At 32.9% G+C, this 12607-nt stretch overlaps 2 protein-coding genes across 3 annotated transcripts; both read left to right on the top strand.

Annotated features, from left to right (window-relative positions):
* Nucleotides 1-182: 182 nt before the first annotated feature.
* On the top strand, nucleotides 183-6720 carry Acsf2 (Acyl-CoA synthetase family member 2). Of its 2 annotated transcripts, none has more exons than XM_070303600.1 (9): nucleotides 183-306; nucleotides 1095-1250; nucleotides 1817-2342; nucleotides 3532-3715; nucleotides 4448-4657; nucleotides 5269-5403; nucleotides 5547-5660; nucleotides 5757-5993; nucleotides 6306-6720. In XM_070303600.1, exons 2-9 carry the CDS (start codon nucleotides 1154-1156, stop codon nucleotides 6603-6605), a joined length of 1803 nt encoding a protein of 600 aa, XP_070159701.1. In that variant the 5' UTR covers nucleotides 183-306; nucleotides 1095-1153; the 3' UTR covers nucleotides 6606-6720. The 2 variants fall into 2 exon arrangements, with proteins under 2 accessions (XP_070159701.1, XP_070159702.1); XM_070303601.1 differs by having other exon boundaries at nucleotides 1150-1250.
* A 790-nt stretch (nucleotides 6721-7510) lies between these two features.
* Nucleotides 7511-9466, top strand: LOC138936876 (splicing factor U2af 38 kDa subunit-like). Its single transcript, XM_070302653.1, has 5 exons — nucleotides 7511-7658; nucleotides 7745-7832; nucleotides 8146-8212; nucleotides 8356-8644; nucleotides 8739-9466. The coding sequence occupies exons 1-5, from the start codon at nucleotides 7615-7617 to the stop codon at nucleotides 8971-8973; spliced, it is 723 nt and encodes a 240-aa protein (XP_070158754.1). The 5' UTR covers nucleotides 7511-7614; the 3' UTR covers nucleotides 8974-9466.
* Nucleotides 9467-12607: the final 3141 nt, after the last annotated feature.

A 12607-nucleotide genomic window follows, 5' to 3' on the forward strand; every position in this document is an offset into this window, starting at 1 on the left:
CAATGGTTGATTTAGATACTTTGAAATTGATTTTTTCAAATAGAATCAATCGCCAATTCTTTTTTTTTTCGAGCAAGTTCGCGTCTATATACATTATTTATTTTGTTGCATCATCGAGATAGTGTTGTAAATGCGAGAGTCATTGATAAACATATCAGTCGAATGAAAATATTATCTGCTCAAGTTCTTCCTACTGCATTGCAGTGAAATCAGTGATCCACGACGTATTGTGTCTTAACGCCTATTCCCATACTCACTATATTTTCCATTGAGTATACTAAATCACTAAACAAGTGTTCCGATAGTGTATGTTGTATATTCTGTAGTATATTCTGAACGGAAATGCTTAGTGCATGTTCAAGTGTGTGTAAGATGGATAGAAAGGACAAAATTATGCAAATTTGTGATAAGATGATAAATAATAAATGATGATAATAAAAGATGATAAAATCACGAGAAAAGGAAAGAAAATAACTCATTGCGATATACTCATATTGATGTCATTGAAAAAAAAATCACGATATCATTCTAAAAATTAATTTCATTTTACTGCATGTACTAATAAAGTTTGATTGAAGTGTTATTACCTGATAGATTGTATTGAAAAAAAAAACGTGGTAATATCGTATTAGAAACCGCAGAATATCGATTTAATATCAAATTAATTTTTTGCATGTGTTGAATAAAATATTTTTATATTTTACATATATATTATCTCTTTTCGCACGAAAATTATACCTTAGTATTAATGCCTACTGAACTCATTATACTATATGCACTTGACGTTTAAAAGTATTTAATTAGCTTTAACAATAAAGAAATTATATTTAAAACTATTTACAAAAATCATAAAATTTGTAATGTCGTCATTTTAAGACGTTGAATACACGAGATATTATAAAAAAATACTCTCTCTCGTTCTCTGTCTCTCTCTCTCTCTCTCTCTCTCTCTCTCTCTCTCTCTTTTTGTATAATAATAATAATAATAATAATCAATCGTTAATTACATATTAAAAATAATATAGATAATACAGATAATATTGTTGTCACAAGGTAAAAACTTGATAACAGAACTTAGTTTCATTTTGTTTTAGCATGCAGCTACAGTGCGTATTTGTTTACGTAACACAAGTGTCGCTATTTTTGCAGCAAGATGCTTCCCCTGTTGAAGTCGATTTCACGATACGCTACGTTCGCAATTTTAAATCATCGTAAACGATGTTTTTCTGTATTGCACGCTAATTTTAGTGGTAAGTAACTTATAATAGAACAAATAACAATTCGATTTAAACTTTGAAGTTTGCGCTATTATTATATATATATTATTTTATTTTATTGTCTCCATAGATATTTAGACCGAGTGTTGAGGAGTGGGGGCCAAGGTGCATGTAGAAAAGGACGTACTCTGTTCCCCTCTGTGCCCCTTGCGTTCTATCTCACTCGCACGTAGCACAGCGAAAGAGAACGTTATGCTACGTGCGGGCGAGAAAGAACGTAAGGGCACGAAACAGACAAACAGAATATGCAAACACTCGATCTAAATATACTATGTCCATGAATGTCTCATTATATTGGAACACGTGCCGAGTTGTTAATTATTTTCTCTTCAATTTCCGAAAATATAGAGAGTTTGTACAGATGGAGTCATAGATGAAAGACCGTTGCTTAATTCTTCCAAATAAAAATAATGAAACGTCATATGTTTAATTACATAAAAATGTGATGAAAGAAAAAAATAGAATTTGAAACTCAAAGATATATATGAGTTAAAAAATTATCCTGTATAGACTTACATTGCGACTAATACACATTGCAGAACGATGTCAACGTCACAAGTCAAACATCCAAACGAGGGCTAATTATTCTCAAGCAATCAATGTTGCTCACATGTATAATCCCGACGAAATTCCATTGTTGGAAAAAACTATCGGACAGATACTCGGTGAAGCTGTTGCAACATGGCCCGAACAAACTTGCATCGTTTCGGTTCACCAAAATATTCGATTAACGTTCTCCGATCTTCTTCGACGGGTTGACGCGTTCGCTGCTGGTCTCAAGAAATTAGGCATGAAGAAGGGCGATCGATTGGCCGTTTGGGGTCCGAACGATCTCGAATGGTTCATAACTTCCCTGAGTGCATCGAGGGCGGGATTAATCGTCGTCCCGATTAATCCGGCTTATCAACAGAATGAATTAGTATATTGTTTGCAAAAAGTTGGCATAAAAGCGATTGTTTCACCAATCGCCTTCAAAACGCAGAATTATCCGAGGATGTTACTGGCCGCCAAAGAAGTGTGTCCAACTCTGGAACATATTATCATTTATTCATCTGATCATGTGACGTAAGAGATTCTATTTAATATTAATATCACTAATACACAAATATATTTATTATTTAATCTCAGAAATGTGTGGGATGTAAGAGATTTTATAATTAATAACGTTATCATGTTTAAAAATATTTATTATTCACAGTTTTGTAATCGTATTCTCTTAAATGGAATTTTTGCTGGAAAGCAGTTACCGATGATATTATTTTTTATTCTTTATTAATTGCTTCTTTAAACATTAATAAATATACAATATATATATAAACATGGCTTTATTTAAATAAAGTAATTATTGTTTCTTTTTGCCTTGCTAGTTTAGAAATTGTAAAATTGAACGCGATTACTTGTCAAATTTTAAAAAATATGTCCACATATCAAACACCTGTCTCACTGATTCAGGAATATCGCGTGAGACCTCGCACTTTGACTGACTGGAACCTTTTGCTCAATTTTACCAAATGGATGAAGAACACGTCATGACCGTTGTATCAAATCACGTTTCGTGTGTTCGCATTTTTATAGATATTTCAGTATTATAGATTTTAAGAATTAGAATGTTAATTCTTTACAATCTGTGTGATTCTTATTGTTCCGTTTTGCAATTGTAAATTATTTTCTGGGCGCTTAATACCATTTTTGTATATAAAGATGAATATCATTATTTGATTATATTTAATTTCTATATAAATTGAAGAAATTAATATGTTTTATACATATACTCTAATATATTCATAAAAAAATTATATTATAATCCTATTATAGTATATAATTAACACGATATCATAACGATTTCGATATATTCGCTGATAAATGACTAAGGCATAAGTATCCCATTTGATGACGTAAGAATAGCATATCGATTTGAGGTCAAGACAAAAAATAAATAATAAAACGACTTAAAATACTGAGAAGGATGACAGAGTAAAGCGAAACATCGAGATGAATGTTAATCAACATTTTCACTTTCGTCGAAATTGTTTTTTACATATATTTTCATCATATGTTTTCTATTCCAAGGATCCTACGCGTTTAGTATTTCTCCGACTTTTACCGATCAATCGATTTGATTAATAATCCTCGTCGTATGGAAGAATCATGACGCAATTAGACTAATAGCTTCACAGAGATCTATCTATTCGCGCTCGTAAACAACATGTCATTCGGAAGCGATGTAAGCGATATTAGCATGTTTAATTTATAGCGGTACTCGTCGTTTCACTGATGTTGAAACTTCGGCAACAAAAGCGCAAATAGAGGCGATCGCCGCCGAGCAGACCGAAATATCCTGTTACGATGGTTGCAATATACAGTTTACGTCCGGTTCCACCGGCAAGTCCAAAGCCGCTCTCATCTCACATAAGTCTCTTATAAATAACAGCAAAGCGGTAAGACGATTAAATTAAATACCAGATATATTAATTGCTTTATAATTCGTTGTGTTAGATTTGTGAAGAAATATATTTATAGAAAGCATTTCCATTTTTTAATTTTAATTAATATAAATTTATAATAATTATTGGTAACAAATTTTTTTTTGTCAACAAAGTTACGAATATTTCTTCCTAAAATAAAACAAAGCGATTATTTGATTTTTCTCTCTTTCTTTCTCCTCTCTTTCTCTCTTTCTCTATATTTATCTTGTTTTGTAACGTGTTTATTAAATCTATTTCAAGCTTCATCATTCATATATGCACAAATATTTGCTTATGTGTTATTAGCTTATTCCGCCTTACTTTCTACGCTTGTAAAATTTCAAAGTATTTAGATAAGACGATACTTTTTCTAATAATAATTTACTCTTATATAAGTCAGTTTAAATTGTAAATTTTTTGTTATTTAATTGCTCCAAAAAATCTTATATTGTTTTATTTAGTTAGAAGAAGAAAAGAGAACACACGAGAATAAAATGATCAACTTTTACTCATTTGGCCTTGGAGTCGATGCAATGATTTCTTAGATTTGTCTTTAGATTGTTCTTAATTTAGTATACGGATAAGCTGTTTAATTCAAATATCTTGTGATAATCACAGGATATCTCAAATCAATCTAGAATAAGAAACTTGACACAGCTATATTTAATATTTCAAAAAATAGTTTTCTCTTTTTACATGTGACAGAATGCACAAAGAGCGAAGATAAATACCGAGGACAAGATATGTTTAAATGTACCATTCTTCCACGCTTTCGGGTTAACAATGGCCAATATACTCATCTTACACACTGGAAGCACTCTCGTTCTGGAAGAACGTTCCTTCAATCCGATAAAAACTTTGAAGGCGATAGCGCAAGAAAAGTGTGCCATAACATATGGGACGCCAACTATGTGGGTAAGCAAGGACAGAAGACAAGGCAAACTAGATTGTTTGAGAAATTTCCATTCTATATAGTAGCTAAAGCAAATTTTATAATAATACAATATATACATGAAAATTGTGTCATTTAATTTGCTTGGAAATGACATCAAAATAAATACTCGTAACAAAGCGTCATTGATTGACAGCTAATGTCGAAAAAAAGCTATATTGTAAAGAAATATATAAACAATAATAAAAATAAAAATTATATAAACAATAAGTACAAAATTACTCAATAAGTAATAAAGATATATAATATTTCTATTATTTATTGTATAATTTTACACATGTTCGTGTAATTTTATCATATATATTTTTTTACAGTATAATCAGCCGCGATTTATATATAGAGGGGAACGTGCAATATAAATAATCGCTGAAGGCGATCATGCAGGCTATAGATAAAAAACAAATCTAGACACGTTATATTAATCTCTAAAAGTGCTACAATCCTTTGTTTAAAATTTATGTACGAGATATAGCACCAATTTTCATGTTGTTCTCAGATCAAATTTTTTTCAGAAAATGTCTAATAAAAATTAATATTTTAATTAAGTTGAATCTCACTTTCGTCTGGTTGCCAGATAAATTTACTCGAGGCACAACAGCGGTTGCAGCTACCGATAGATAGCCTTCAGGCAGGAATTGTCGGTGGTGCACCCGCTCCTTCCGAACTCTTCAAGCGAATACGAGGGTTACTCGGTTTTAATGATATAATGGTAAGTTGACAAGCAAGACTCTTTAGCATCTGTCATTTATCACGCAATCAGCATTACAAATCTTGAAAGACAATTTTAACGTGCCAAAATCGGATTTATTTGAAAAATCTGAATATTATTATAATAAATTTTCGATTATACAGAGCATATTCGGTCTCACGGAAACGACAGCTGTAATATTTCAATCGATACGTGGAGAGGATAACCACTTGGCTGAGAACACTGTGGGTTATTTAGCGAATCATATCGAAGCAATGGTATATTATAATTTCTACATATATTTCGACGCAATATTCTTTTTAAAAATAGAATTATAGCTTTTAAGATTTTGTCAATGTATTTAACGCGAAAAGGTTGTCGATCAAAATGGTTTGCCTGTCCCCTTCGGAAAACCTGGCGAACTTTGGATACGCGGATATTGCAATATGTTAAAGTACTGGAACGACGAAGAAAATACAAGAAAGACGTTGACGCAGGATGGTTGGTTAAAAACTGGCGATCAATTCATCTTGCAAGAGAACGGATACGGTGTTATAATCGGAAGATTGAAAGACATGATTATTCGGGGAGGAGAAAATATTTTCCCTAAGGTAAAACTATATAAGTGTCACGCATCATTATTAGTATATAATTCGCACTACTTGCCATGTTTAAAACAATGTGCGCGTTACTTTATAATGTGTTAAAGAAAGAAGAACGTGTTATTAAAGCTCTTATCTATATATAAATTCTTTTATACATTTAATATAATTGTTTAAAATCTTTTATAGATTTATATGTTTGTTACTATTCAACGATATTATTATTCTAGAGTCGATTTTGCTTCCCACCTTTCTGAAACAAAAATCGATGTATTACATCACTTGTACTACACAAATTGCGTATTTTGCCTTTTATTATAGGAAATCGAAGACTTCCTGATGACTCATCCTAAAATAACGCAAGCACAAATTATAGGGGCATACGACGAAGTTTACGGAGAAGAAATTTGTGCGTGCATTCAACTTAACAATGATGCAAAGATGACAAAAAGCGAACTGACAGATTATTGTAAAGGTAAAATAGCGCATTTCAAAATACCGCGTTATGTGCATTTTGTAGATGAATACCCAAAGACCACTAGCGGAAAAATTCAGAAACTCCTTTTAAAGAAACAATTGGAGAACAATGGAGTGATACCGGCGACACCAAAACACTTATGATAATAACAGTTAATTTTAACGCAAAAATTTTATGTAATTTAATCTCTAATACTGTATTTCGTAAAACAAAATATTTTATTAAAATTACCCAAATTAAAAATCATAAAATCATAAAATATTATTTATGAAATAAATATTATCAAAAGCAGCTCCTGATGTCATATCTATTTTATCATTTGCATTCATAATAACATATATATTAATAAGTTTTTTTATCGATATATACAATACACTTGCAATGTATACAAATTTTGTACAACCTGATACACAGAATGATCCAGAACAATCATCTACTATAATTTTTTCGAGAACGATTGATGATACAAAAAAGTGGTACAGAAACAAGTTAGATAGCATATACAACAATATTATCTTTTAATGATCTTATTTTTTTTCTTGAGTGCAACAATAATGCGTCGAAAAAAATACAATTTTGCTTTTTTTAACGAATCCGTTGAATCTGCACAAATAGAATCTTCTCTAAGTAATCTGCATATTGAAGCATAAAATGTTCAAAAAATGAAGGTTTTACAAGATATTTCAAGTTTTTCATTTTTTATTTCAGAAGATGCAAGAAACATTTTTTATATCGTTTTATCATAGTTGATAATTAAGATTGAAACGGTTCATTATTTTGACCTCTAATCTAGAGAGGATTAAGATATCTATATCTTTGAGTATTTTTCGTTTAAGTGACACAAAAATACTTGATTTTTCAAGCAAATTTCAATTAATTTAATTAATGATACAATCAATGTAAAATTAAAAAACAATTATTTTTGTAAAGATTTTGCCTCTTTGATTGATTGTAAAATCAATTCGCCAAGAGTGCATTGTCATTGCCGTATTTGATTATTGAGATGTGTAGGTAAAGTGTCGGTAAAGTAGTTTCCTAATATGTATTTATTCGTTGTCGTACGCGAAATGTTACGGTGTTTTTGAAAGCGAGAAATAATTTCTTTTAATAATACAATTGTAAGACTCGATCGAATCGGATGATTTTTGAACCATGGCTGAATATCTGGCGTCAATTTTTGGGACCGAGAAGGACAAGTAATGCCATATACAGATAAAATTTTTACGCGTTTGATTCTTAGGTTATGATCGCAATGTAAACTTTGAGTCATTTATTCTTTCAGAGTCAATTGCTCATTTTATTTCAAGATTGGTGCCTGTCGACACGGTGATCGTTGTTCGCGAATTCATAACAAGCCGACCTTCAGCCAAGTAAGACATTTGCATATCTTATGCAGTTTACACATAGCAATTTGCATATAGCAATGTTTATGTTTGGAAGTATATTTGCAAAAGTAATATACCTCCCAATTTATTTCATTAAAACTGCAAAAACAATTCTTGTGTACGGCTCCAAATATATTAATCCATGATATAAAATCTTATATTAATGCAATTGAATTATATCAGTATTTTTGCTTTGATTGTTTCGTGCTTTGACACAATCAAATCATTTATGGTTCAAATTGATCCCAAAAAATATTTTTTTCGCGATATATCGTTTATGCAAGACTGTATTCTTCAGACTTGTCTACTGCAGAATCTTTACGTAAACCCTCAAAATTCTGCCAAAAGCGCAGATGGATCTCATCGTAAGTACATTGCAATAAGTTTTAATAAAAATATTATAAATATATTATATAAGATAAAAACATATTGAACTCTTTAATGAGAACAAATGTATTATGCAAGATAAGTATCGCATAATTTTGTACATCTTTTTATTTTACGATAGTGGTTGCAAATGTATCAGACGAAGAGATGCAAGAACATTATGATAACTTTTTTGAGGACGTTTTTATTGAATGCGAGGACAAATACGGCGAGATAGAAGAGATGAACGTGTGCGATAATCTCGGTGATCATCTAGTTGGAAACGTTTACATCAAATTCCGCAGAGAGGAAGATGCGGAAAAGGCGGTCAATGATCTTAACAATCGTTGGTTTGGCGGCAGACCGGTTTACGCCGAGCTCTCGCCCGTTACTGATTTCCGTGAGGCTTGTTGTCGTCAGTATGAAATGGGGTAATTATGAATTAACACAATCATATAAGATATGATAGATAACATGCAGCCAAATAATGATACAAGAGCGTATACGTGAATTGTATGTGTTTAGCGAATGTACACGATCCGGATTTTGTAACTTCATGCACTTGAAACCTATCTCGCGGGAACTTCGTCGGTACTTATATAGCCGAAAGAAGGGCAAAGGTCGATCGAGATCGCGCTCGAGATCGCGTGGTCGCGACCGCAGGAGGCGATCCAGATCCCGTGACAGAAGATCCAGATCTAAAGATCGGCGTAAAGGAAGAGATGAAAAAAGCAGGGACGGCCGATCTGGTCGTTATTAAAATAAATTTTTGTCAATGTATTTTTTTTATGTATATTTAGTTTCTTTTTATCTTTAAATTGATTTCAATTTTATTTGAAATTATGATATATATATATTTGAATATAAATCATTCGCAAAATTATTTCTTCATTATTAAATGTACGAAAGATCAAAAGTACAAGAGATTATAGATAAAAGTGAAAATTTTTGTGTCGTATAACATTAAAGAATTGATTGTTCTTTTTTTTCATCTTTGATATATTTAATCATCTAGCACTAAAATATATCCCGATTTTTTTCTCTCTTTATACAAGTTTTGTGATACAAGTTATGATATAGAAGGCAGCGATACTCATTCAGCGATACCCAAATAACGAATAACTTTTTTAATGTTAATTTTTATGAATATTATGATTATATTTTTTGCGTTTTCGTATTTTTGAAAATGGTTCATTCTGTCTAAAATTAAATTGTATTCACATAAATTTTTAGTTTTTACATTAAAGGATTGATAAAAATATATCGAGAGTGTTCTCCCTTTTTTCTCCTATTCACATTCAGTATATTAAACTTCAAGTCTACATTAATGATTAATTATTTTTTTGTGCGCAAATTATATATATATATATATATAAAATGCACGTATCCATATATTTTTCCTATTTTGTTTAGATAAGAATAATGTATACTAATGTATAAGAAATCATCATATATATCTGGTATTTCAATAATCATTTTACAGATATTATTTTGGAGATATCAAAATATGTTTTTAAAACGAAAGATGTACGTAAACAGAATATCTCTTCTATCGAATTTTACGTTACCAACATTTTATGATACCGAAGAAACTTGTACCGCTTGCCGTAAGATTTCGCTTGTGGTATCTCGCATATAACTAGGTTCTATTTTTTCTTTGTTGTTGCAAACTATTTCTTCAGATATGAATTATTATTCGAAAAATAATACTTTGTCTAGAAATTTTGAAGAAGGTACATAAAAGAATAATCTACATGAATTTTAAAATAAAAATTGTGTTCTCGAAAAATATTCATTTTTATGAAGCACAACTATCTTGTATCATATGCAGTTGCATCAAAATTATTTCATAAAAACAAAATTTATTCCAGAAAGATATAAATTTTATAAATCTAAAGATTCTTATAAGAAATATTTTAAAAAGATATACAATATTAAATTAAACACAAAATTTTCCGTATTAATACCAATCAACTAGCACTTTTTTAATAATAGTAGGTCGCAATTTTTATGCACGATAATTATTTGCAAATGTCAAGTCCCTTTTTTTATATTTTTTTATCTTAATTCGCACCAGTGCGTACTCGTTGTCTTGTGCCGGCCAACTGTTGCTCAACAAGTTGTTGAAAGATGATGCGAAGCTGCGGCGGGCGTGCGCGCAGCCAAGTAAGAGTAGCAAAAAAAATTAGAAGAAAGCAAAAGGAAGAAAAAAGAAGGGAAAACGCAGATAAAGGGAGGGACAGTCAAGGGTTTTCAAGGAGAATCACGTCTCCTTGAAATCGGTTCCTCTGTATCGGGCACGTGTTTCAGCTGGGCCTAATTGACGGGCCTCTCGCTTCGCTTCAAAACTTGGAACGGGCGTGCATTACCACAGCAGATGGTGGTCGTGATTGCAGCTGTCTCCCAAGAACACCTGCCTTTTCCTTTGGACGGCTATCGGAATACCGATATCTGTTCTTTTCGCTGCTGGTTTATCTTACTTTCGAGATTGCTCTGTCAGCTCGTTTTCGCTTTCCGAAGAAATAAAAGTGTTTTGACGATAAGTCAACGCGATGGTGAGTCATAGTCGATTAACGAGATTGTCAACAATATTAACAAAAACGTAATACGACTATATAAAACATAGCCGGTTTCGCGAAACATTTATATACACGATTATTTATTCGCATCCATACGGTAAATTAATTTAGATTATGAATGATCTATAAATACATTGTAAGTTTCCATCATGGTTTAATGCATTATATAATAAATTTTGAAATTTTCCAAATTTCCATATCTCCATTTTATTTATTCCATATTTTCGTTATGTTACATGTGACGAATGAATGAATTATGATTCATCGAATATGGACATTGAATATTCTTATGAATTTGGAGAGATGCATATTTTCATGAACAGATGTTATAAATAATGAAATTAATTAGAATCTCTTAGCTCTCTTTATTTCTTGATTAATTTTAACTAATAGATTTACGGAATTGTTTCTCTGCATTTTCTTTAATTAAACTTCACGATAAATTTCATAAAAAATTTGTCCGCGAATAAGACAGAAAATCCTGCGGGCATCAATACGCGAGGATGCAAATTGAAAGTCCAGGAACGGAGCATGACAAACCACGAACAGGCTATCCGAGTACTATAATTAATCCTGGCGATCCGCCAGACCACATCTCTTGGTCACAAAAGAGAGATTCGTTTCTATGCTGCCAGATAATGAGGGCAGAAGGACAAGAGAGAGAGAGAGAGAGAAAGAGAAAGAGCCAAATCTCGAAATATGCGCGCAGAAAATCGCGCGCCCACCGGGTCTAACGGGAACAATGGACAGTCCTGACCGCGATTTCCCTCGTCGGGGAAACGAGCTAACGAGCTGTCAAATGTGATCGAGCCGGAAGGGCCTGGGCACTGTTGAATGTCAATGGCACGGCGATGCATCTTCGATCGGCTTATCCGTATCGAGCTTTCCGGAACAGGACATATCCCCATCTTTCGTTAACTACGACGACGAAGATTGGCAATTACGTCGGTCGAGATCGATTTGGTATAGAAAATTGAAAACGTTTCAAATAACAATCGGGGGAATCTCGAGAGCCGCGTCAGTGAAGCTGCTCGCGTTTGATATCGCGATCTTTCTTATTATTACGAACGTCATCGTATTAGCGTAACGTTCATGTGCAAAATCAAGTAATGGGTCATATTATCAGCGATGAATTATTTCCGCTCTCTCTTCGTCGCCTCTAACGAGATTAAATCGACTTAACAGACGGTACGCGAAAATTGCAATCAAACGTCAGAGACATAAATGATTTATGAAAACGGAGAGGAAGTGAGGGCTCTGTCGAGGAAAAGAGAGCCATTCCATATAAAATACGGATAACTGCGTGTCGAACAATGGCGTGAGCGAAAGGGACAGAGGCGGGTGAGGAGAGAGCGCCTTTCAATCCCTCTGTATGAGACTACTGGTTCGATGGTTATGGTGGAAAAAAAAAAATATTACGCGGGGCCATTTAATCGCGGGGCATCGAATGCCGCCTGCGAAAAGCCCGAACCGAAAGCTGGGATCGAAAAAAAAGATGGGCAGGCGTGTCCGAAATTCGATGCAGGCTCTGCAGCCGGTGATCTTGCAGGTGATCCGACAAAGACGACTACGTGGAGGGCTACCGGCGGACGTATGCATCGATATGGAGAAAAACAACCGGTGGAAATTTATAGTACGCGCAACGTGACGACCTAATTGGTATAATAATAAAAATGGCGCGTTTTCAGCGTTACCACGCCGGTGAATTCTCGTTTATATGCAAATGCGCGGCCCGGCCACGACGCTTCGACAACTATACCCGAACCTTTGCAAAAAACCGATCCGCTTCTTCTGTTGGCGTTAACACAATCTACA

This window comes from Polyergus mexicanus, unplaced genomic scaffold (genome assembly GCF_030449975.1).
Source record: "Polyergus mexicanus isolate NDT 795.1 unplaced genomic scaffold, iyPolMexi1.0 SCAF_10, whole genome shotgun sequence".
Taxonomy (NCBI): Eukaryota; Metazoa; Arthropoda; class Insecta; order Hymenoptera; family Formicidae; genus Polyergus; species Polyergus mexicanus.